This window comes from Haemorhous mexicanus, chromosome 8, assembly GCF_027477595.1.
Source record: "Haemorhous mexicanus isolate bHaeMex1 chromosome 8, bHaeMex1.pri, whole genome shotgun sequence".
NCBI classification, from domain to species: domain Eukaryota; kingdom Metazoa; phylum Chordata; class Aves; order Passeriformes; family Fringillidae; genus Haemorhous; species Haemorhous mexicanus.
This window is the reverse complement of record NC_082348.1, coordinates 24,037,409-24,064,145: the sequence shown is the minus strand read 5'-3', so window position 1 is coordinate 24,064,145 and position 26,737 is coordinate 24,037,409. Positions and strand designations below refer to the sequence as shown.

The 26,737-nt window shown below is 37.1% G+C and overlaps 1 protein-coding gene across 4 annotated transcripts in view; it reads left to right on the top strand.

The window, feature by feature from the left end:
* The window catches only part of PDE1A (phosphodiesterase 1A), a 143,082-nt gene that overhangs the window by 9,474 nt on the left and 106,871 nt on the right, over positions 1 to 26,737 (top strand). The window contains exon 1 of one of the 4 annotated variants that reach the window (XM_059853218.1): positions 25,408 to 26,225. The exons of the other annotated variants lie outside the window; for them this stretch is intronic. Coding sequence (XP_059709201.1) covers positions 26,173 to 26,225 — 53 coding nt within the window. The 5' untranslated portion in view covers positions 25,408 to 26,172. Of the gene's footprint in view, positions 1 to 25,407; positions 26,226 to 26,737 lie in introns of those variants that run through there. 4 annotated transcript variants of the gene reach the window in all.

The window sequence follows — 26,737 nt, the reverse complement described above, 5'->3', positions numbered from 1 at the left end:
CTGGAGCTGCAAATTGTTGTCCCTTTTGACAGTTCCTTTATATCTTCAGTGTCATTTTCTGATGCACAGGCAACTGCACTGCAAAAAGCAATTGGCATTAATTTCCATTAGGGTAGGCTGGAATGCAGAATTCCTGCTCTGAAGAATACCTTGGAAATAGAAAAACCTTGGAAAAGGCCACCAAGATTAAAAGCTCAGAAAAATGAGTAATCTGATGTCACTGACATGTTCTATGAAAAATCCTTTACTTGGGATTTTCCCTCCTGAGAAGCTGAGAGGCCTCAAGAACAAAATGCAAACAATTCTTATCTGCTGCTGTGGAATACAACAGGTGGATCTGTGATTGGTCTCATCTGGTTGTTTCTAATTAATGGCCAATCACAGTCCACGTGTCCAGACTGTCTTGGTCAGACACAAACCTTTGTTATTCATTCTTTTTCTATTCTTAGCTAAGCCTTCTGATGAAATCCTTTCTTCTATTCTTTTAGTATAGCTTTAATATAATATATATCTTAAAATAATAAACCAAGCCTTCTGAACATAGAATCAACTTTCTTGTCTCTTCCCTCATCCTAAGACCCCTGTGAACAATGCATCTGAAAAGTCTTTAAAAATTTTAAATGAGCATCTCTTTCTGACTTTTCAACTTCCAAACCCTTAACCTGAAGTGGCAGCAACCTGATTACTTGAAAGCTGCTTGTTCTAGTCCCTGTGCTGCAAGGATGTCCTGAGCTCTGAGAAATCTAGAGAAATAGTTACCTACAGTCAGGAAATCTCTGAGATAGATATAATTTTATAAGCAAAGTAAGTTGTGCATGAAATCTGAAATTTTCCATTGAAGAAGTTGAGTTATAAAATTACTGACCAACTCTGATTTACTTGTTTTCAGCGTAACTGGAAAGACCTTGGATTTTATAGGTAATTGAAAGTGGGATGTTTCTCTCTCACAGAAAACTGCTGAAGTGTCAGAGAAGGTTCTATGTTTCAATAGCTACCAAGACATGCTCACCAGCCATAATTCAGTTTACAGGCCAGGTTTGTAGGATAAATCTGTAACAGTCAATGGCAGTGAGACAGAGAGAACCTTTTTCCTGGCATATGCTGCTGTGACAAGAAATCCCTAGTTTAGTATTGTATCTTCCTTGATACAATGAATGAAGACATTATGGGTCTTCATTCTAAATAATTGGAACAAAGATGAGACTTCAAATTACTTTACCTGTGAGTATTTGAAATTTGTCTCCATCTCTTAATGCAATGTACGTCTTTTGTGCCTTTACCACATTTTATATATATGGCACATTATTATGCTATGCTGGAAAGTGTTGAGTCCTTGTTTCTGTCCTGAAGACTCCTCAAAACTGCCAAACTATCTCGATTTATTGAGTGCAGTAGTACACTTGCCTCTTGAAGGAAAACTGCAATCATTGAATGATAGTATCAGAGTGGTGCATGTCTATGTAAAATGAGTGAAAAAAATGTATGATCTTCAAAATAAGTTCATTTCTACTGCATCTCGTTGGTGTAAATTTTGTTCTTAACTTAAAATGTGATAAATAGAAAATATGGCTTATTTTGACCTTTTGATTTTCAAGTTTCTCTCTAAGCAGACTGATTTAATACTGCTTGTTTCTCTAAAATATTAAAAAATGTTTTTCAAAGACATGTCAAAATGAAAAATGGTAATAACATGCACATGTAAATAGAAATAATTGTCAGAAAGCTTTGCCTTCAAGAGGGAAATATTTGATTCCATTTTTAGTTATTTTCTTGGGTAGTTCAGTTAGCCATTTTCTACTTTGTGTGAGCTATACTACGAAATGGGATTCCCTCTCTACTTGATTGACAGGAAATCCCTACCATTCCAGAAACATTTCAGAAGTCATGTTTAGATGTAACTAGGCATGAAAGTGTTAAAACACTTTTGTTTCCATACACCTATAAACCTATATGGGTAATTGTATTCCTGGCTTTGTAGTTAAAAATAAACAACTTGATGCACACCTAGAGACTTCTTGGTAAGAAATAAAAAATTGGCAATACGTTTCTGTGTAAGAGAAATTACATTTCCAAGAATGCCAAATGGACAACTCATGAACACTTGGGGCATGGGCCTTATGATCCTTAATTCTAGTTTAATATACCAAACCTTTCCCTTTTCCTTCACCACTGATGAAGGTGAGGAATGTGGTCCATATGCTGTATGAAAGTGAACATTATCTGGAAGAAAAATGGTTTGCCTTTATAGCAGACAGGAACAAAACATTTTGAATCTGATCTTTCAAAAGCTGCAAATCTGTTTCTAGAGCTGGATACAAGGCAAACACAGGATATGAGCATCCCAAATGATTATGGGATTTGTGAGAGTTTATAGCTCAATCCAAACTTTGAGTTGCTTCTATCACTATGACAGCCCAAACCAAACTTTGTGTTAACACAAGTAGAGCCTTTTAGGAGACTAAGTTGTGATAGATGTAATACAACTTGGTCATTATGTCTACTGATGTAAAAAGAAAAAATAAGTATGGTGCTAGAATTCTTAAAGAAAATCTTGCTTTGACTTAATGCTTTAACAAGAGCAAACATGCCATAAGATTTTAATATTAGCAATTCCTGAAAGAAATAGTTGGCTCTGGTGGGCATAAACCATATGGAGCCAGCTCTGTCATCTATTTTTCTGTCTTGACTTACAATCAGCTTTGACCAGATAAATTCTGAATACAGGAGAGAGTCAACCTTGTCTTAGAATGAGGTCATATTTAGCCTTCTAGGACTGTGCTCATCTTCTCTGTAAGGCAAAGAGCTGCATCCAAAATTCTGTGTTTGTAGTATAAAAGTATCCTTATGTTCCTGCAGAAGTTCAAAGCAAAATGTAGAGTGGAGAATGAGTTACTGAAAGTGTATAATTTCTTATGAGTTTTAGGTAAGACTATTTCATTTAAAAGTTCAGAATATTCTCATCATCAGTTCAATGATAAATCATCTTGGTTTAAGAGAGAAGGACTCAAAAGTTGCAAAATTCTTGGGTTGTGTTACTATTTGGGGAAATGGGGTTATTAACAGAATTTAATTTTTAAATGCTTTTCAATGTTTATATATCAAATGCAATCTCAAATGCATTTTTAGGTTGAATGATCAAGGAATAGCATGAAACTTTGTGCTTCAATTTCTACATCAGCTTTGAGAGAGGAAGGGGAAGAATCTCAGGAAAAGGAAGAATTCACAGTGGTTTTAGAGACTAACTGTATTATTTTCGTTCCCAGTAATGAAAAATGGTATTGCAGTTTTACATATGGTGACTGAATTGAAATAGACTCAAAAAATCCTGTGTAAAGCTCTATAATGGCAATGTAAAGTGACAACAGATGTGATTTCTCACACTAAAATGCATTCTTATCATTTGACAATGATTATCATTATGATGATACTCCTGGCATGGAACTAAAATTTTTCTACATTGTACAAGCTATATTAAATCTGTCTTTAGCTGACAACCATGCCTTTCTGAAGTTGGCAGAGTACCACGTGTATGGGATAAATTCCAGCTTTCTATATGGGTGTGATTACAAAAATCTACATATGATGCTTCGCTTCTGCAAATTAGCTGATGATTTTCACAGAAGGGCTGCTGCATAAAGTAATTCTGAATCTCAGCAAGAAGTACTTCATGGCCCAGCTATGTCTCTATTTGCTCAGTCATCTGCTTTTATTCAGTCTATTATGATCTAATAATATTTAAATGCCCTCCAGGTCCTGGCTGTATTGAGGTTTTGTGGTTCATTCTGAAAATCCTTTAGATTTACAAGACTGCAGTTCAGAGATGTAAGAAAATTTCAAGATCCAGCAATCTGTTTTTCCTTCAGGTACAATGTATGTTTTACTATAGATTTTTCTGAAATGAACAGTATGAAAAAGATTTGGGGTTTTTGAATTAATAGTAGAAAAGATATGTAGTAGTTTTTGAGGAATTAAGATAATAGTGTTGAAGTTGTGCCTGTAGACCATAGAACTTCAGCCTGTGATTTCTCAATCCAGTCAATAATCAAATAAAATTAGCTTGGTTCTGGTCTCACTTAAACCAGCATAATTGGACACTATTGAATTACAACACAATAAATGAGACCTCAAAACAGACTTACTTTATTGTGACAAAAGAGCACAGTATTTCATGGATGCAGTGGAATTTGGCTAAGGTAATTCCTTTATATGAACACTGGGCTATGTCAAGCATGTTGTAGTTTTCAGAGTTAATTCTTATTGGATATGATTCTTATTTTCTTAATTGCTGAGTGAACAAATCACCTGATAGAAGGATTCCCTGAATTACCTTCACCGCCCCCCCCCCCCCCTTTTTTTCCCTTCTCCCAAGGGAAAGAAACATGTTTACCTCCCTTTGTCTGTCACTTGGCTGCAGCTATAATAGTAACACAGAAACAGATTGCACTGAATTTGCTATTTATTGCTCTGATTTTGGATTTTTGCCACTCTCACTAATGAGCTATGTTTTTTGCAGATAGACAAATTAAGGATGGGTTCCTCAGCTCACATGCATTCAATTGTATCCCAGTTTGTCATTAAATTTAACAATAAAATCAGCAGATTGTAATTTCCATTATGATTATCACAAATAGATCTCACCACATTTAATGCAACTGTGAAGCTTTGACGGTGCAGATGAGGGGAATTAGACCTTGAAAGAAAAAACCAGTGGCACAGCATCACCTAAAATTTTGTTTTGGCAGTTTTCCTGTAGTGATTTGGGGAATGGGAACAGTGGAAAAGGGAGGGGTCAATTTTATCTAATAACATCCTGACTCAAACCAAATAATTACATTGCATTCCTTTCTATTAGCATGACAGGCACAAGATTGGACAGTATTTGGTATAGAAATAGAAGTATTTACCACATGAAGTGATAAAGTCTTAAATGTTGTACTTGCATTTTTACAGGTAGCTGAAGGATTCTCTGTATGCACTCATCACTTCTAAAAGTGTTTAATGAAAGTTAGAAGTTTTGTTTTTTCTTTGTTGAGTTGCCTCAGAAGAAAATGTCAGAAGCACAAAAGCCTTTGTTGCTTCCCTTCATGATTAAATACAGCCTTCCCTATTGAAAGAACTCTTTTATTTTGCATTATTATCCTGTTACAAAATGTCTATTCTCATCACAAATATTTCAGTTTCCCCATTCTTCCCTTCACAATTAACACTGAAAACCTAACATTGTGAGGCTAGAAGCTGCCATTTCTTCATGTGAGAAGATTTAAGCTCAGCAGTTACGTATGTAAGAGATGTGTTACTCAGTAAACTATCACATTACCAAAAGTAGACTACTGATAAGCAAATGTGTGCTACTATTTTTAATTTAAATTTCATTGTCCATAAGGCATCAAGATGTACATAGGTAATTACAACCACCCAGATGGCCTTATCTTTGTAAATGGATTATGAAACTGAAAATGAGGAAGGGTGTTATCTGGGAAACAATGTATTTCCAATTACAGTGAAGTGACTAAACAATTGTAACACTTCTATTCAGGCCTTTGTACTTCAATGGAAGGTAGCTTTTATTCTGCTCACATTAACACTTTCCTAAAAGATTAAGTAATCTTAAAGAGGTCACATTTATACTGTGGGAAAAATTAACACCAGAAATTACCCCACTCATCTGTGGCAGCTTCAGTTCATAGCTTTGAATTCAGTGACATGTGCTTGCTTCAGTAGTCAAGCTATTTTGTCCTCACTTACTTCTGCAGTCTCTTTTGGCAAGAAGAGTTACCTTTAATCCAGATTGTTTGTAGGAATCCATGAAATTTCAAGGATCTCTTATTAGCATGGTTAAATGGATAATGGATGTGGCATGGAATAGGAATGAACTCGCAGAGCTGGGGTGTTAGTATTAATTCACAGCCATAACTGGTGTACTGAGAAATGAAATCCCTAAATTGTATCACAAAGCCTTTCCCTCAGTGAAGCTGAAAAACACAAGGAAATGTTATGCCAGTGCTGTTCACGGCAGAGCCAGTGCTGAAGCCCTGTTAACAAAACCATGAGATTGCTTCCCTCCCCCAGCACAGCTGGAACAATGGAAAACACAGAATCAAAGATGCAGTGCTTTATATTTGCTTGGCACCACGCTAACTTAATCAAGAATGAACTTGCTCAAGGATTTTTTCCACAGAAATAGGACAACAAGCCGTTCTGGTACCACTCCCAGAGTGTGACTCACAAAGAGAAAGCAGCAGAGAGAGACAGAGGTTTTTTTTTTCCTTTCATGAAACCACTCACTTCCTTGCAAGGTTATGCACTTGTTTTTGTTTGTAAATGTGTTACTTTGATTCTTATCCAATTGATGCTTGAAAAATTAGTCTTAAACATAGATTATGTCAGTGTTGATGGAGCAGGTTGTCATCCCCCTCATCATCCCCCCATTTTTTATGAAAGATGGATGCTACCTTCTGTGTTTAGTCACTTCAATGCAATGTGAAATCTTGAAAAGAATGCATGTTCTTGCAGCTCCTTACCCAATTAGTTTGTTCTAGCAAACCAGGCCAAATGATACCAATAAATTTTCTCTCATCATTCATTCATTAGCATGAAGAAGAATTGTGATACTTTTGGAGTGGATGGCTCTTTGCTCCAGCCTCCAAACAAGAGTCTGGATAGTGGCCAGACTTGGAAATTGAGTCCATAGGGTTCACAAAAATAGTATTTTAGTCTGATATTTCCTGATCTGCTTACAAAGACAGTCTTTGCAGTGGGGGGGGGTGGTTTGTAGTGGTTATACGTGGGTGCACCACAACCTTCCACCCTCTGCATACTCACGTAGACTTCTATCTCATTACTGTCTAGCTATTAATTGCATGTGTCTGTGAACAATGATGGCTTCAAGCACTGAGCTGTCAATATGACTTTCCCAGCTGAACATCTGAGTAGGCGTAAATGTCATGATAAGCATGCTGCCTTCATGGATCACAGAAAGTTAAGTTATTACCTCCTTTTTGCTGATTCTTATGTAACTATCCTTTTGGCTGATGGAGTAGAATAAATAGTTTTTATTTTTCATAGTCAATTATGCTCAACATATATATATATATATATGTAAGATCTGTCAAAATTGCTCTTACTGATAGTGATATTTTTTTCCTTCCAACTACTTGTCAAATCTGATACTTTCCCATATTCTTACTTAGATTAACTTGAATGCTGTCAAGAATTTTGGTATGCAAGGGTTATATACAACCAATATCAATTCAAGTCACCAACACAAATTTGCCCTCAGAAACCACAGAAAAAGAAATGAATTGAATCGTTCAATTTACTTAAAGAAACAACCTCTATGAATAATCTTTAGAAGGTAGCATCACTGCATGCCCCGGATAAAAATGTATTTGAGGGGCTGGACTCATCCATGCTTTTGGATAAATTTATATTTATTTTTTTGGTATTTTTTTTTCCTGTGGGTTTTCCAAATTGAAATAGTGCTGGAGGTATCATAAATATAATAAATAGCAGGAAAATAATATAAAATTGTGGCATGAAATTGATACTTTAGACAAAACTGACAATGCCCTTCAAAAGTAGAGCAATGTAATTTCCACAGTCAAGACAGGTATGGAAAATAGCACAGAAAGATATTTTGTAGCAAAAAAGAACCCAAAACCCAAACCAGCATGATCAATAAGCTCCTGAAAAAGCACATATTATTAATTGCAGTACAGCATGCAAAAAGATTTAGAATTTCTAGGGCTCTGTCCTCTGGGCTGTTTAGGTTCCAGGCTGCTGGTGTAGCTGATAGGCTGCTCTGTTAGTGCTGCTTCTCCCTGTGAGTCCAAGTCTGACACATGTGATGAAATGCAGAATACTGATAATCAGAAAAGAAAACCAAACCCAGAGCTTAAATGCAAGATGTTTGAGGAATTTATATGTGAATATACAGGCTGCCAGTGCTCATTTTATTTAGCATTTATTGCTGCTCCAAGTAGACACTTAGAAAATAAATTCTTTATTGCAATTTTGTGGGGGGTTTTTGTGTCAGCATCAGGAGCTTGAAATTTCTGATTTCTTGTTAGACCAGTGCATGAAAAAAAGCAAGCAATGCTGCCTGCTACTTTTAAGCCTTTCAGAGAGCTTCTTTTCAGTGGCAGTTGCAGAACATGAATGTGAAAATGTTTAAATCAAATGTTCCCTAGGGATCTCTCAGTGTCCATGTGATCCTCAGTGCTTAAAAGCTTTCAGAAAAAGCATTGAAACAACAATATTTCTTATATATAAATCCTTTGTAAAAGGTGGCACTGATTTTGACTATTAATGCAATTCAATTAAATAGAAAATGCTCCCTTGCTTCCATTTATCTGTTCTAAATCAAAGTTTCTAAACATTCTTTTCTTGGTCTACCTCAGTGAAGAGCATAGTTGTGTGCAGGGCATAATGCTTGGGAGTGACTGATGGTTGTTGATGAAATCTCAGACAAAATAGAGAAATGAAGGTTGAATTTCTACAAGGTAATTAGGATGCTTAAGTGCCTAGACCTGAACTTTTGATGGACTTTAATGAGGCTTTTAATAAGACTTTTGATAGTCCTGCCTCAATATGTGTTGCAAATAAATTCCACCATTAAAGATTCTGTTTGGATAACGGACATAACAGTAATTATTTCACTGGAGTATCCATTTGTCACAAGAAACAAATGCAATCTGCTGTTGGCTTCTTACCCAATCCCCTCTTCTTAGGTCCATTTACATGTATCTGTGTTTCTGCAGATCTTTCATCATAACTCATAGCTTAAAACTCCTCAGAGTTCTTGTTCAGCAGTTTTTTCCTAGTGTTTTATTTCAAGTTTTCTCCCCATACCAGTGTGGAAACTTTAACAGTCTGGCAGTTTAAGCAGAGTCTCATTTTTCTGTGTGGCTGTTTTAACCCTTGGTCTGGAAAAAAATTGCTGCAGCTTTTTGGGCATGTGCCAAAATAAAAAAGGAAAAGTGCCAAGTTCTTAGTTTTAAAATAAGACCAGCAAAAGTGTATGAAATGATTCATCACTTCCTGGCAAGTGTAATTATCACTGCAGTCACCAATCTCTTGCTACTTGCATCCTTGAAAGATGTGCTAAATGTTACTGTAAGTTCCAAAAGTTATTGTTTCAAGTGAATCAACTTAAAAAAAAAATATGAAGAGCATCACAGGTGTGTGCTTTGAACAGGAAATCATGCTGATCTCTGGGAGTACCAGAGCTGCCTTCTTTAGATTGGCCTGCAAGAAATGTGGCACGTTTCACCTCGGTGTAAAGATGGAATATGCTGAGTTTACAGTAGTGGCTATACAAAGGAAAGTATTTCAACTGGTTTTAGCTATTGTTTGTCATTGCTGGAAGCTGACTGCTCAGATTTGAAAACAGTTCCACCTCTTGTCTGGGCATTTATTCATTGTCAAGACTGGGCATTGGAGATACAGTAATTATGTTTAGTATTCAGCTCATGTACTTTTTTACACAGTTGAAGCAAATCACTTGTAGCTTCACTCCTATAGATGCTCCCTGGCCATCACCTATAACTAAAGAATCTTGTTTTGACAAGGTGTAGTTGTAATTTCTCTGTATTTTGAACCTCATAAAAATGACTCAAAGCATAATTGATTCTGCCTATGAGTAAATTGGGATGTGGGATGCATTTTCACCAGTCACTGCCTAAAGTCTAAAACAAAATTCAGACTTGGTAACATATCAGTGTACTCATTTCTCACATAACATATGTTGTGAGATCTTTGGGGTAGCAATGAGCTTTTTTGTTCTGCTTGTATAGCAACTACACAGATGGTCTTTACCTACCACTGGCAAATTTGGGTAGTGTCACAGCAAACAAATGTTTAAAATACATTGTTTAGAAGTTTTACAGTGCAGGAAAAATTTTTCCTAGTTGTTAGGAATGATTTCTGTGTCAGTGAAAAGTCTTTGCCCAACAAATTAATGCTGTTATTTAGTATTTCTGCAGGGTTTTTTTGCATGTCACCTAACCTCTGCTCATAACCAGGGGATTGATGCTAAGAGCTGCCTTTCTTCTCCAGATCCTGTGGCATTCAACTCTAGCTGAGGGTCTCTCCTGTGACCTTGTGGTGTTGTATGTTAGAATCAAAGTCTTCCCAAATGTATCTCATCCTGGAATGCTGCTAAAAATGGAGGAATCCAATGGTGTGTAACAAAAGAAATATTAAAAGGAGCAGAAAGGGAGGAGGAAGTTACTTCAGTGGAAGAAGCAAGGGAGGGAAAAGACCTAAAAGTCCCCAAAAGTGATAGCTGTGGAATGGCCACAACTCACACCATCTAAATTCCTCCCATTACTTTGCCCAGCTGTTGATGAGTTATGTTGGGACAAAACAGAATTTCAAAGTTGGTTTCAGCTTTAGAATGACTGAATTTGTCTGCCCAGGAGGACTGTGTCAAAGTGTACATACTTTGCAATATTTTTACATCAGGAGAATAAATGGATATTTTGTGTATTGTGATGTTCTATTTAGAATCTTGGATTTACCTTTTAAAATTTCATGGTCTCAAAGTGCTGGAGATGAAAGTAGATTTCATTTCTAGATTTACATTAGAGTATTAAGGTAGCTGGGAAGGGTGCCAGACACCTTCTATGTATCAACATATTCTTTAGAGTCCAGGTTAGTTATCTTTTACTCCTTCAGGAAAACTGTATGAAGCTGACTTGGGAAATTCCACTCTTTCTCCTTACTCTTCCCTCAGTCAAAGATGCCAGTGAAGAGTCCTTTAAGAAGCTGAAACAGGATACTCTGCTTTAGTTCTGTGTTTGCAACTTAAGGGGAGTTATACACAGATGCATTCTTGCATTATAATGTTGTTGCACTTGAAAGATTGCATTGTGCTGATTGGAAAGGGTAAGGAGGTTTGCTGAACTTCCAGATTAGACTGAAGATGTTTTTTTCCTTAAATCTAAGATAATCTCTATGCAACAAATTACACGTATCCCTATGGTTTAGGCAGTCAGACTGGTCAAGTATAGTGGCCTTTTCCAAGGTTCTTTAGTCTTTCTCCCTGTAATTTGAAGGTTTATTTGCATTCCTGACTGACTGAGCAAGTGTCTGATATTGTCAATAGGGTTTGTCAGCAAGTTGGCAGAATGTAAGTTTTCCTTTCTTGGCACAGATAACATTAAGAAGTTTATCAGGAAATATTATGCAGACTCAAAATCTGTCAAAAATATGAATGACAGTGTGACAGAAACCACCTGCACAGCTCATGATATTCTTGGATCAAAGTACCAGCAGGAAATCACTGCAGTATTCCAAATAGTAAGTATGGTTTTGTAACAAGGCAGAAATCTTGAGAACAAGTAGATATTTACTTTTTGTCACTTTAAAGCAGTTCCTTAAAGTTTGTACAAAAGGACATACTTCAATGTGTGGCAAGTGCTACTAAGAAATAGTGAGTTACATATTCACAAATTAACAAGCTCTGTCTGAAACTAGGACACCTGCTATATAACAGGGACAAAAAAAGATACTACTAGATATGACTGCATAGGAAAGGGGTTTTGGAAGAAGCTGTTGCTAGTGAGTCACTGAAATGAAAGTTTGCTTCATATAGGAAAAGAAACAAAGGTAGAAAGAATACCTAGTGTTTGGAAATACTTTTAGTCCATAAAGTAAAACAGCTTTTGAAGGGAAGAAATTTCACCAGCTCTCCCTGCTGAACTTAGGCAGTCTGAGTTGAAAGTGACCTGTCCAAGATCATGTCCATGGACTCATGAAAAGCTCAGGGATCTTAGAACCCAACATAGAGTCTTATCTGTCAGTCCATGCTGTTTACATTTGTATAAAAAGGAAAAATAACCAGGTTCTTTTTGCCATTAATCTATTTTAAATGCCACTCACATCACTTAACAAAGGACATTCTGTTAAGTGATCAGCTTCCACCATCAGTATGGCATAAGTGTGCAAGGCTTTATATAGTATTAGCATAACAAGCTCAATTTCTGTAAGTTCAAATTGAAGCTGCCTGGTATGCATTCAGATGTCAGTTCAATGTCACAACTTTAGATTAATGTAAGAAAAATGGTGAGGATAATTTACTTACCATTTGTGATGCATGTAAGTTACCAAGGTGGCTTCATAGTTGGAAAATATCCAATCTATATTTAAATTTTAGTTGTCAACTTCACTTTGGATAGAGTCCAAGGAAGGATCATTCCTTAAAATAGTTGTCAATAGAAGGATATTTTCCTGCAAATTTGAATGTATGATTTTGATACTAGGTGGTTGAAATCAGAGTACAAGGGTGATCTGTTTGCTGTGTGGTGGCTTTGCCTTTAAGACATGGTTTTTCCACAGCTGTGGTCACTTGCTTCATCACCTCTTTTGTTCTCTGATTCCTTGAGATACATATCCATATAATTGGTTTTAGGACTCAGAGCAACTTTCCAAGAATCATACACTGGCTGTAAAGTATATTTGGCAAAGAATTATCCAAGGTTTTTTGTCAGAAAAGAAAGGTGTTTCCATGGTTCTGAAGATCTCTGACATGGGTGCATTTTTGTTCTTGGGAATAATATTAACTAATAGCAAGGCCTGTAAATACAGTGAGAGACAAATTAGAATTCAAAACTCTCCTGAAATGTGATAAAATTGTCAGCCCTTTGCCATGTTTATGTGGCAGTAATCAGTTGTACAAATATAAGATGAGGTTAAACCAGCTGCACTGCAATACCATGGAAAAGGATATGGGAGGCAATCACAAACTTGAACAATAGTAAAGTGTCCTGCTGTTACGAAAACAAGTAAAATATCATGCTGGGAGATATAATCTCTGCTGGCACTTCTGAAAACTGACACAGTCATCTGACTTGTGCAGTTCATGCATGTCTTTCCAAGCACTGATCATTGTCTTGGCTTCTATTATTGAAAAACACTATTTATGTATCCCATTTAGAGCTCTACACGTCCATCACAGTGCTGTTCTTGAAAGGTTTTGTACCCTTTTTAGTGTTTACAATGTCAACCTGAAATGCAAAGTGTTCTTTATTTGCAAATCAAACTTGTGAAGAGCAAATGCAGTATTTCAGCCATAATATTCTGAGATATTTGTCCCAGATCGTCATAGTATTTTTTTGGGTTTTTTTTTTTTTTCTTCTCAGGGAACCAGACTGCTTGTTTGTGTTAATGAGTGATTGGGTCTTCCCCGTTTTATTCTTTTCAAGAATATGTGTTTGCAGTTTTAAAATTTTCAGTTTTAGATGGAGTGCAATTTTCTTCAGTATCTGCAAGTACAGTTTCATGGTGTCATTATTTGATCTAACAGGAACATGCTGAGATGTGAAGTGTATCAGAGCCAGTTATTCTAAGAACTAAACTTACTTTCTGTTGTATTTCCTCATGGCTGGCAGCCATTGCTGGAAGAGACCAATGAAGCATTATTTAGATCTGCAATCATTCCTGGTGTTTCCAGAAAGCTGCAGGTCTCTGAGTTTTCAGTGCCTCCCTCCTTACAGTCATGTTTCTTGCTTTTCATACCCTGAGTCACTTGGAAGCCCAGTTCATCCTTATCCCAGATCATTATTCCTCCTAGGCTATGTAAGATGAGCTTCTGCATGGCACAGTCACTGTCCTGTGAATCCCTCCCTGAAGATATGGCTCCCCAAACCGGAAAAATCCAAATCACAAAACCAATGATTTCCACAGCACATATGAAAGACAGATATTATCAGAAATAGAAAGAAACATAGTTTTATATAGAGATGTTACTGGCATTTCCTTGGTCTTCCCTTTGTTTTCTTTTCTAAAAATGTTCACACCAAACAGCCTTAGCAGAATTGACCTGAGTAGCCCATGACATTTTCCTTAGGCTATATGGTTTTGTGAAATGTTTTTCTTAACCATGGTTTATGAGCTGGTCAGTATAACAACACTAAAAGAATAATTTCCTTAAGGTTAAAGACTGTCATGGAAGAATTCATATAACTAATCTGGATAAAGGGATAATTAAATTGCATTGATCCAAATGAAACAAAGTTTGTTGTTGTAATGGAGATTTTACTGACAAATGTCTTGTGCATGCAGATGCTCAGTTGTATAGAATCAGAGTAAAAGCCAAACTCATAAGTGCCTCACACTTTAAGAAAGGCTGCTAAATGGACAATTATATTTTAGCACCTGTCACACAGTCATTATTTATAACAAGCTCATTTCATTTTACATGCTATTTAAGTGCTCACCATTGTTAAATATTTTCTTGTTTATATGTATCTTTAGGGTAAAGTCTCGTCACTGAATCAAACCAGAATCATTCTATATCATTGAATTTAAAGTCTTTAATGCACTATAGTGGCCTTCCAATGAGTACTGTGGGTTACCTCCAATAAATCTGAGGAACAAGAGCAGTTGTCTCAATCTGAACACAACAATTAACTGGAAACAAGAAGTTCAAGCAATGAGCATCAAGAAATTGAAGAGCAGAATCAGTGAAAAGGGTGCAAGCTCAGTCTGCACTGTTTGCAGTGAGGTGCAGGGTGCTGGCAGGGGAGCATTGGCCACTAAAGGGTTGCTTGGACCCGTGCCTGGTTATCTCAGTCCAAGGCTTGCAGAAGATACTGTGCTAAGGGCCTTGCCAGGGCTCTTCTTCTAACATTTGGGTTTCTGAGCTGCACTAGTGCTGCCATCATGCTAAATGGAGACATGTTTAACATCATCGTGGCTGATATTGCTGTTACTTAAAAGGGTGTAATTCCTCACTTGGAAAATTGCAGTATGCTTTGATAATATATGTGGAAGAGTATCTGACAGGTAGTACCCAAATTCAGGGCACTTGGGCATGAAAAGTTTTAAAATTCAGTGGAAAGAGTGCTTTCCCATAACTTCAAGAGCTCCAAAGCCTGTTTTTTTACAGAAACAGAAATAGTTTCTTCCTAAGTCTATCTCAAAGTGCACATTTTACTTTCTATTCCAGTTGTCCTGATTAGTTAAGGCCTATCATGACTTGGTAGGTCTGTTTGTTGGGAGCATGATTTACCAGGTAAAACAAATTTAATGAATATTGCTCCATCTGCTCCTTGAGGATCACACTGACAGTGAGTTAGTGAATAGTAGTCATAGAGTAGAATGTCAGTAGCATAGTGAGTGCTACTGATATCGGTGGGACTGATGTTACAACAACTTCTAAGGTGAGTGGAAGATGGTCTGGTTTTCAAAATGTCCAAGATGAGACTTCTGCAACTCATGGTGGGAAATACTGAAGTAATTACAGTTTGTTTAACTGTGTCAATTATTCTTGATGAGTTACAATTACACCCCCAGGCAATGCTAAAGCTGGCAGTAGCAGCTGGAAAGCTGCCCAGCACAAAAGGACCTGGGGTGCTGGTTGGCAGCAGGTGAACGTGAGCCAGTGTGTGCCCAGGTGGCTGGGAAGGGCAGTGCCTTCCTGGCATGTATCAGGAATGCTGTGGTCAGTAGGACCAGGGCAGTGATTGTCCCCCTGCACCCAGCACTGGTGGCACCACACCTCGAGTTCTGAGTTCAGTTTTGGGCCCCTTGCTACAAGGAGGACGTTGAGGTTGGGAGTGAGTCCAGAGAAGGGCAACAGAGCTGGTGGAGGGCCTGGAAATGAAGTCTGGTGAAGGATGGCTGGGGGAGGTGGGGCTGATTAGCCAGGGGAAAAGGAAGGTCAGGAGAGACTTTATCACTCTCTACAATTGCTTGAAAGGAGATAGGGTGGTGAGGTGGGATTTGGTCCCTCCTCCCAAGTAGCAAGCCTAGTACTTGATCAGATGAAATGGCTTCAGGTTGTGTCAGGGATGGTTTAGATTGAATGTTAGTAAAAATTTCTTCACTGGTTATCAAGCTTTGGAATAGAGAAATGGTAGAATCACCATCTCTGGAGGAATTAAAAGACATGAAGATGCAGTATTTATTGTCATTGTTTAATGCTGGACTTGGCAGTGTTAAATTTACAGGTGGACTCAATGACCTTAAAGGTTTTTTCCCCACCTAAACTTTTCTATGATTATTCCATGGATGGATGGTGTTTTCTTCCTTAACAAGTGGTCTGCTCTGAATATTCAAAAGCACAGAGCAGTGGAAAAAAATAAGAGTCTGATAACAGCAGAGCTGCTAAATGCTTGATGTTCCCTATAGCATCCTACTCTGGGCTTCAGAGAAAACATCAGAGTGTGATACACATGGTAGTATCTGTTACACACTGTTTGACTGGATAGGATGTTGCTATCCTGGATAAAATAATTCCAGTTCTACCTCATCTTGTCAGGATAGAGGCAGATAACTTTAATCAATGTATGGATCTCCCTGCTTATTTATGAATTCTGCAACAATATAATTAAAAATCTGCTGCCTGGAGATTTATATAATTAATTTTAAATTAGTCTCATTATGCTTTACTGCATGGCAATAATTTGCATAACAAAGGAGACTTCCTGTGCACATGGCAGTGGCATTCAAAAGCTTTTGAGAATATGTGGTTTATATTAACAGGAAAATATTAAATATTTGGGGACAGCTGATTTTATTACTCATAAAAGTTAATTATTATGGTCAAAAATTTGATAGGTAGAAGAAAGTAAACAAATACTGGTGTACTTGCCAAGGAAGAAGTTAATGTCAAAATGACCACTGTATCACACAGTGAAATGGCAGCTTTTAATTTTGTCATGAGAATTTGTAAAGAGTAAATCATGGAAATGCACAATATTTCAGTGTGCTGACAGAGGAACCTTGAATCTCCTGAAACACAACAAAACAATCTTGCACCTTTACATTAATGATGTTCATCTGAATTGTGGTTCAGTGGTTTAGTTCAAATTCCCACTTGATGGTATATGGTTGTAGTCAGAAGGTACCCACATAACATAGCTCAGAATCAGAACAATAACACAACTTAGCATGTTTTTTGTTAGGTTTCAGAGAAAAAGCTGAGATGGGGTGTGAAGAAAATCAGTTTCTTTCCATTAGATAATGAGAGGAACTGAATGATAAAATTCTAAAAAGAGTTGCAAAATCAACACCTTCTGAAGGGACAAAAAATACACACAGCCTTCAGATAACATAAAACATTATACAGCAGTGATTTTTTTAAACCTACATCTTATTAAAACTTATTTTTCAGCTGTTGCCAAGATGTGATTACACACTGAAAAACCTTTTTCTTACTGAATATTGTGGTTTAGCTTGCCATTCAAGAGTAACTCACAAGAAGTTTAATAGTTCTACAAAAGACATCATTGTACAGATTATATTAAAATTTCTCTTCTTTGTTGCATTTAGTTCAATTTTGAGATTTAGCTTAAAAATTGCAACTCATTATTTGGTCTAGGTAGACCCAGACAATACATGAGGAGTTTTACAATGCCTTGGTGAGTGCCTTGTCTCTTTAGCAGAAAATCACAAGAGCTCATTCTCTGGGGCTGGGGGCATAGCCATTACCTGTACACCAAATTAATATGGGAAATAATTGCATTGGTAATGAAGTCAGCTACATTGTGCCCACATTAAAACATCTCAGAGAATTTCAGTGGCAAAATTAGTCTGCCTTAGCCTTGAGTTCAGATAGAGTATGGTATAAAATGAATGCATATTCAAGTTTTGGTTAGGCTTGTAGCTCTAATAAAGTTTTGAGATGATTTTTTCTGAAATGGGATTTTTAATGTATGAATAAAAAAGAGGTAGTTCCATGAAGAGGGGAAAGTGAAAAAAAGTCTCGGTAGACAGTAGGAAATCATGAGTCATTTCTTGTTTATAAACTGTAATGTTTGGTGTGTTTCACATTCTGTCAGGTTCTTTTTGTTTGATATTTTGACTAACTTTTGACCCTTGATGAAAAGTGTGAGCATTGAACTACTTTTAAGCACCATTTTTATTTTTAAAATTTGTTGACTAAACAAGTGATATACTGACAAATTCGCTGTAGATTATCTGACTGTCAAAATTTATATCAAGGAATCCTGAACATGAACACACTAGGGAACCCTTTCTGAGGATAATTACCAGTTCATTTGAAATAATTTGAGTTTTTCTCATGTCTAGACTACAATTAACAGGAGAGCCTTGTTTACATAATTTGGTCATCCTAAGAATTAAATTTATGGGGTGGAGAGAGAGAAAACTTTGATGTATACAATTCTACAGTTCTCCTTTTCTTGTTACTTTCCTTCTCTGGAAATGCTGTTGCCAAATTGGAGTGAGTTTTCTTCTCAGTCTCCAAAAAGTTTTGCTAGAAAAGATAAACTTCCTGCTAATCTTCTCTCATGAGTACACATAGACTTGGCATGTTTGGAGGAATGTCATCACAGTGAATAGACTTGGGAAGAAGTGTGTGGGGTGCTGGGGGGATGGTGAGCTGGGATAAGGAGGAAAATAATATAGGTAATATAGGAAAAGGAGACTAAAAGGTTGTGTGTGTCTTTCTATCTTAGGAAGATAGTACTGTGTATTGCAAAGGCCATAATAGAATCTAGATAGGAAGAAAAAAATTAGATCATTGTTGTATACATTAAATTTTGTGAATATCTTTGTAATAGAAAGATAAGAATGTTCAAGATGTTATTGTCTTAGAATAATCAATTTCTGAGTCATGCACGAGCTGTTTCTTGTCTATGGCCATGTTGGATATCTGAGGATAGAGCTGAACTCAAAATTTCATTTATCTCTATTTGTAAGACTTAAAAATGATGAATGTCAGATTTCAAGACATCTATGGGGAAACTGTTGTTTAAAAGCCATTTCCTATAATCCAAATGCAAAGAGAAACAGTTTTATAAGATGATTTGTTATCACCTGTAGTGTTTTTGCTGTGTCATCTTTTTTTGTACCTACCCAATGGCAATGTGAGCAAAGAACAATTAGCTGATAGAAGAGATACTGCAACGAGTGCCAGATACTGCTAATCCCCTAGGAAAGTGCAAGGGTTTCTACTTCCAGGCAGTTTCTGTGTCAGTCAAACTGGATGCCAGTAATCTGATGAAGAAAACCAGAAAATCTCAAAAACTGTGCATAGACCAGGGTGTTTTAACCAATTTTAATGAAGTAGGTTACAGAAAACTTTGAAATACATAATATTGGAGACCTTGATGAAAGACAGAGCAAAATATTTTCAAAACCTAAAATTAAAAAAAAATTAGGTTTTCAAACTCAGCCACCTACACAGATTTGAATGTGACTTACAAAGAAAAAACTGTGTAGTGAAGAGGTAGCTAATGATAGATTCTTGCCTCTTTGTTCCAGACATTCAGATGAGAACTGTTGCATGTTGAGAAAATTGATGCAGTCTATCATATACCTTCTAATTCCTTTTAGAATAGCCTCTTCCTATTAAGTGCCCATATATTTTCCACAAGGAATCTCAATTTAGCAGAAATTCTTTTGGTCATGATTTTGACATTGTTTAATAGCCATGCTTAACATATGGCACAATCAGTCATGTTTTCCTTTCTGGACAATCTTGGATTTCTAAACTTTCTTTTTCAATCTTTAAGTATTGTAGCAAAGAGTTATCCTGACATATATTTTAATCATTACCTTTAAAGTGTTTAGCAATTATCTTTTGTTTGATTTTATGCAGCCCATCTGTACTAAGTTCTGAGGATTTTATTACCCTTTTCCACCCTAAAGAGCAACAGTAGGCTTAGTCAGTGGTTGTTCAATTGTCAGTGTCTAGTTGCCACTATATGTATGCATTTGGAAAACACATGGCACATCAATTACAGTGTTTTCTGATATAGACTGAAATTCCATCAACTGTGGCCAATAATAATATTGCACTGGCTCAAAACCAAAGAATGCCATGTTTTGACTTGTGTATCTCAGTGCTAGTTTAGCATCATACATCCCAAAGGAATTTCTTTCTTCTCATTTCCCCTCCCTTCCTTTCCTTCTCATCCCCCTCTTTCCCTTAACTGGAGAAAGTCCTAATAGGTAGAATCCAATAAAATACAGCTGTGATACTGGTCACATTCTTCAGAAGAGTTTTATTAATCAGGAAAATTCATGTTCCCATAAGGCATTGGTATTTGTTTTTTTTTTTTTTTTTTTTTTTGCTATTTCTACTTATTTGCTTGAGTTTTACTAGGACTTTTACGATGCAGTAAAATATAAAAGCACAAGTAAAGCACTGGGAAGCTTCTTAAGCCAAGTTCCTGTGCTCCAGTCTGAGCAGGAAGGTCTTAGCAGGGAAATTAATCTCCTGCATGACGGCATTGACGTAAGTCTCTGCTCAGTTTGTGTGTGCATGTAAACAGGGAAAGTAAGAGAGAATAAGACTATTTTATTTAGAATTTCATTTACAATTCGTTTTACTTAGGGAAAGTAAAAAGGGAAAGCAGAACCTAAAGGCCTACACAACTCTTTTCACAGAGCTTTAGCACATGTACTACAATAGATCCAGTGACATCTGCAAACTCTATCTGCATTCTGAATGAGTCACAAATCTCTTTAGTTCTGTCTGGTTTCTCAAGCTTGGAGCAGTCATTAGGTGAAGTTTTAGAGTGGTTTTTGCTGACGTCAACGTGAGGAAACCAATTGAGACTGTCCTCCAGTGCTCAGAGTGCAGTAAGATTAATGCAAACCTGGTCTAACAGTTGGGTGAAAAACCACTCAGCCTGATCCTTAACAGGATGAATTGTGCCAAGGAATATGAAGAACAGGGTAACTGTAATTCAGCTCTTAAACCATTGCACACACACAGTTCTAGTAGGTAGTATTATTTATCAAGCCTGACATGCTTGTTATAAAATTACCTTTTGCATGGCAGGCAGTCACAGCATCTCCTTTAACCTGTTCCTGGGGACATCAGACACCTGGACAATTTTATTGGCTTGCTGCAGACAGATTTGGAGACCCTCCATGGAGATTGGAAGCTGGTAAAAGGCTTGTTGAGAGGGTTTTCCCTCATTATAAGGGAAGGGAAGATTCTGGAAGATATTCTGTCTTGTAAAGAGCCTTGCAAGTCCTTCTTGCTGAACTGACACTGATGGTATAGACAGATTTCATATAATCCCCTCTGGTTTCTTCTGCACCAAATTTGAATCTTTAGTCTCTACACAGCCTTTATTGAGTGAATTTATTCCAACAAGCTTAGAAATACTTGAATAAAAATCTTCTAAGGAATGGTTGAACAAGACACGTTGCCTTTTTACTCTAAGAAGGTTTCTCTTTGTGCTTTACCTAGTCATTTAATTACAAGTTTCCTAACCAGTAAACTGGTTCAAGGTATTGCACTGAAAAATAAGACAGCCTTCTTTTCACATGTTCTGCTTTAGATTTTTATGTTTCAAGCCTGTAAGAGAAACATGTAGAAATATGCTGTCTTTTTTTGAACAACTTCATTAGTGCAAAAAATGGATGTACAAAACTTAGCTCTTCACTTGTTCTCTTGTTGCTTGTAAACAATATGGGAAAACATCTGACCCCATACTTAGAGAAGCAAAACAGAAATGGTGTTTAATGGATTAAAGCTTTAAGTGTCACTTTTTTGTTGCCAGAATTAAGGGCCAAAGTTCAGAATTTGGACTAAGTGGCAAACAAGTGAAAGATTGAAAAGCCCAAGTGCTACAGCTAACTGATAAATGGTTTAATGCACACTAAAATCCAAAACTAATTAGCAGGTTCAGTTAGAAGCTGATAATAGCAGGTGGTTACCAAAGAATTTTAGAACTATGAGGTTGGATGATGTATTTAGAGATGATTTGATCTATATTCTCATCCAAGTCAAGGCTAATAATTTCTGACACATGCTTATATAGCCTTTTAAAAATCCATGCTTAGAAAGCTACTCATGTTTTTGCAAGAACAGATTCCCTTAGCAATTAATGTCCTTATTACTTTCCTTTAAAAAGTATTTTTTCACTCACTGAATCTTTATTACCACAACTTACAAGCCCATGAGCTATTTTGTTATTTCTTGACCACAGAGGTAGGGAAAATAGTCTGTTTTCATAAATTACACGGCTATATTTATGTTCTGGAATATTTTTAATTAGATTTTCTTTTCCTTTTCCTTAGGCTACATTGTGTGACCTTCTGTCTTTACTTGTGAGATGTTTTCTAAATTTCTGTTTTGTCAGGGCTCAGTCCCGTATGTGACTGCTGAACTGTGTTGCCTCAAAGCAAGAAGCAATGCTTGAGGTGAGCTAGGAACACAGAGTGGCAGGTTGTTCTTCTGGACAATACTCCTTTTTGTGTCTCCCAGAATCATGCTTGTTTTTGCCTGAGACTGTCATTGTTTGGTGCATCATTCATTGCTGCTTCCCATGCATTTTCCAAAGAAATGCTGCTGAGCCAATGGCCCCTTGTCCTGCAGATTATTCCCATGTGTATGTAGAGCTTGGTATTTTTTATATCCTCTTTTTTTTTCCTGTACATTTCTGCAGTTTGCCAAGGACATTCAGAAAGTATTACTGGCTTAATATCATTTTGGAATAAGAATAACTCCTTTCTCCATCCAAACCATTGAAGAAAATATTGAATAGTGCTGGCCTTGAGACAGCAAGCTGCTTAGATAAATTATTTTTCTACTTTGACAGAATTACTACTCTTACAGAACAGTTTGCCAGTTATTTTTCTCACTGATATTCCAGCATTTTTATAAAGGTAATTTCTTTTTCACATATGTGGTTGATCCTGCCTTTATAATTTCTTTTTCTCCCCTTTCTGTTGATTCTCCCACCTATGTGTCTTTCTACAGAAGTAGAAGAGGTCTTAACCCCAACCAGCAATGTTTACACATATCTTCATGGCCAGAAGGTGTTTTAGCTAGAAAGTAGAAAGCATCAAGTGCCTGACACATACAGGTCACTGCTTCTTAATTTTACCATCTTAATTGCCCACAGCTTTGAAATCAAAGTAGGAGAAATAATTGCATTTCCTGACTTCTGGCAAAGAGCTACAGATCAATAAGAAATATGTGGCATTAGAACAAGCACAACAGAGTGTTTTGAGTTCTACCTCGTATGTAGTCTTTAGCCCTGAGACATAATATTAAATATCAAATTACTTAAATATTGCTATAGATATTGAAGTTTGGAAAGCTCAGGTTCTGTGAGTGGTAAACTATGACAAGGTTTTGGTCCAGAAAGTCTTTGCTCACAGTAACATATGCATGGGACATGAAATAAAATAACTTGCATCACGTAGAGCAGTGGTCATTGGTTGTGGTGGGCAAACAATAACAGCAATAACTGGAAAATAAACTGAGAAAAAATAATTTAGATGTTTTCTACTTGATGTCGAATTTTGATGTTTTCCAGTGTTGTAAAATTAAATAAGGTATCTCTAGAGCATCATTTAAATAGGTTTTTACCATTCTAATTAATCCTAAAATGATTAGCTTGAAGTAAGAAATATGATGAAGCTTGTCTAAAGAGGACCTTTTAAAATTAGAATAATGCTTTCAAGGAACAGCTCATTATAATTACACTTCCTCATTATGATTGAAGTGCACCTCTTCAGTGCATTCTGTGTATCAGGCCCAGCATAGCCTACAATTTGGAGTACTTATAGCCTACAGATTGGAGCAGTATTACTCCAATATGCTCTAATTCTGCTATCTGCAGAGGGGTGAAATTTATACATGTTATTTTTCCAGGGGGACTCAGGCTTTAGGCCTCAGTCTAGTTAATCTACCACATGTTTCTGAAATGCCCTCTGTCAAAGGGTTTGTGTGAATACTTAAACATGTCGAAATTATTTCTGAATATTATAAACAAGTCAGTGGGTAGTTGCTGTGTTAAATAAAAAAAATTGTCAAAAATGTCTCTTTGCAAGATGAAAACCAATGCCATTAAAGTTATGTTAGCATTTCCTATTGATAGTACTTTTTTTCCAAACCATTCTTGAATGAAAGTCCCATGAACAGCAATGTACATAGAAGCTGGCCCAGAAAAATTTACTTTTAAGATGTTTGCTAGTTTCAGAACCAATAAAACTGTTAGATAAAAGGTTTTGGAGTTCAGTGGGAACATATTTGGTACAGCTTTCATTGAGAATTTGGAGAACTTTTCTTTCTTTTAACTTTCTAGATTTTTACCCTGAGCTACACAAAATCTCTCTAAATAACAGAAGTATAGTAATATATGCACATAATGTGAGACAGAAAGGAAAGGGAGATTTCTTTGTGATTTTTAGCTTTATGTATTATCAGTGAGTGAGCACACTTCAAAAAGTAGCGAATTATTTTGAAATTCTGAAACCCAGGGCAAGAAGACTATATGAAGGAAACAGTAAATTTTGGCGGACAAGAATGAATGAGATGATGACTGGATGAAGGTCTTTAAAAATTTGACAACTCTCTGAACGCTGCATGTTGTTGAATAAAGATTTTCAGATCCTTCAAGGTCTTGCAGTCTGGCACAGGTAATTGTTTTCCTGGTGAAGATGTATTTCTCTCTCCTTCTCAGAGGAATAGAAATAATGGGGGAGATGAAACTGAACTACACAAAATAACTGCTGATGACAGTCTGATAATTTTCTGTTTAGATAGTTGCTCCATGGCTGTGTTAAGAAATTAGTTTTATCCAGTGTGGGGATCACTTACTGGGTCCTTTCAGGCTAACCAAACTTGACACCAGCACTCTGTTGTAAAAGCAGTGTATTTTACCTCGAGGAAGAGACTTTACTTTTCTCAATAAAACCCACCTAACTCCTAGGTTTTCCTTCAGGAAAATACATGTTAATAGAATACATGTTACCTCTCTGCTATACAGAGTTATTTAATGAACATATTGTCAATTGAATAATAGTTTCTGCATAAAGTAATGAAACCTTTCATGGTCATATACAACCTAAGACGCATCTCCCTTATCTTGCCTCAAACTTTGATATTGCCAGTGTCATGCACTTAACTGTGTAAATCTCTGCCCAACCACTAATGCCATTGCAGGATCCCAACCCTCGTGATCCTGCTTGCCCCGTGTCAGGAGCTCCACCCCGTTCACCCTGGGTGCTGTGCAGGAATGGAGAGCTGCAGTGCTGGGTGCAGGGCAGAGCCAGTGGCAGGACCGTCCCTTGCTCGGCAGGAAGGGGGCACGCGGTTCTGCGTGTGCAGCTGCACACCTGCTGCTGCCCTGCTGCTGGTTGGCCGCTCCTCTGGCTGGCTTCCATGTGTCCCATCAAGACCTGTGCCAGCCCAGGTTTGTTAGGAGCCCTCTGACGTGTGTGGGTGACTGTGTCTCACCTGAAGCCCTCATGACTTCAGTTCTCTGAGAACCACAGTCGGCCGCTTCTGCTTTATGGCTTTGTTTACAGCCTGGGCTCCCTGCGGTTGAATTCTTCCTGATTTATGTCAGCGTGATGTCAGAGCAAGATTTCCAGTTTGGATCTATGTTGAAATCTTATCTTGCAAACAGTAACAGTTTGCTACTGGCACTATCTGAACTTGGTCATTTTGTTTTCCTCACTGATGAAGCTTTGGTTTGGTTCATGTAGTTGTGGTCCTACCAGCTGCAAACACTACATTCTGCTTCAGCCAATTCTAGGTCATTAGGTTATGTATGCTAAAAATTATGAGCAGTGCTTTAATTTGCATAGTTATATCCACACATCATCCAGAGTGAATAAAAGCCAGATTGTAAAATAATTACAATCTCTTGAAGTAGAGCCAGCCTTACAGACCAGATCCATCCGTCTTCATTAATTTGTATACAGTTTTTTTTTTTTACCAGAGCAAATTTTCTGAAGGTACTCGCATGGGAATGCTGAAACAGCTGCACAACTTTTATTTTGAAGAAAAAAAAGTTGAGACTCGGAACAGCGTGTTTTAGAGAGAGAGAGAGAGAGAGTGACTCTGCATTTAAGACTTTGACCAGTAAGTGTAAGAAGTGCTCTCATGGCTGGGATAATCTAACAGATTTTTACCTGGGTAGCACTTGGCAGAGCTCCCCCCTTTCCCTGCAGAGTTGAAAGGGATCCAGTGCAGTTCTGTGCTTCGATCAACTTGACTCCAGTTGTGCTCAGCCTGCCCGGTTTGGTAGCGCACGGCTGTGCCTGGCTTCTGTGGCCTCTATGGCCCTTTTCTGCTCCACTGTCAGAAAGAGGGAGGGAGGCTTCCCCCAGCACCAAAATACCATTCTGTGTGCTCTCTGCAGCACAGTAGCTAAGAACAAATTTCCCGATTACTCCCTGGGTTTTTTTGGAGTTATTTGCTGGAAGAAGTCTTTTCCCCCACTTTAAATGGATGATTGTGTTACAATCAAGAAAAAGCATCTCCAAAGACCAATCTTTAGGTAAGTGATGCTATTATTACTTTGAACTGAAAATGTTATGAACTTTACTCTCCTGTTTGTTAACCTAAAGTTCGTATGCAAGCGCACAAAAAGTTGTTGAAGATAAAGGGTTTAATATTGTATAGCCTAGTAACATATTAGGTGATTTTGGTTCTGAGAATTTTTTTCTTCTTATACTGAGACTTTATAAAAATTATTTTCCTTCTTCTTTCTGTCCTCTGCATTCTCTAAAGTTTTGTGTGGGATTGTCTTTATTATGAAAGAGAGGCAGAGTAGCTTTTGAAAACTTTTTTTGTGTGCTCTGTTTTCCTACAGCTCCAAAGCCCCTCAGTGTATTTTGGAATTATAAAACTTTAAAAGTGGAACATGGTTCTTGGCTGGTTTTTCTGGTTTTGTCTGGATGGCAGAGTTTTAATACTTGAAATGATACACCTTTCAGAGTAAAGTAGCCTGCTTGCTGGGATGTGCAGACAAGTGCTTGAAGTCTAAATGGTCTGTAAGACACTTCTGAT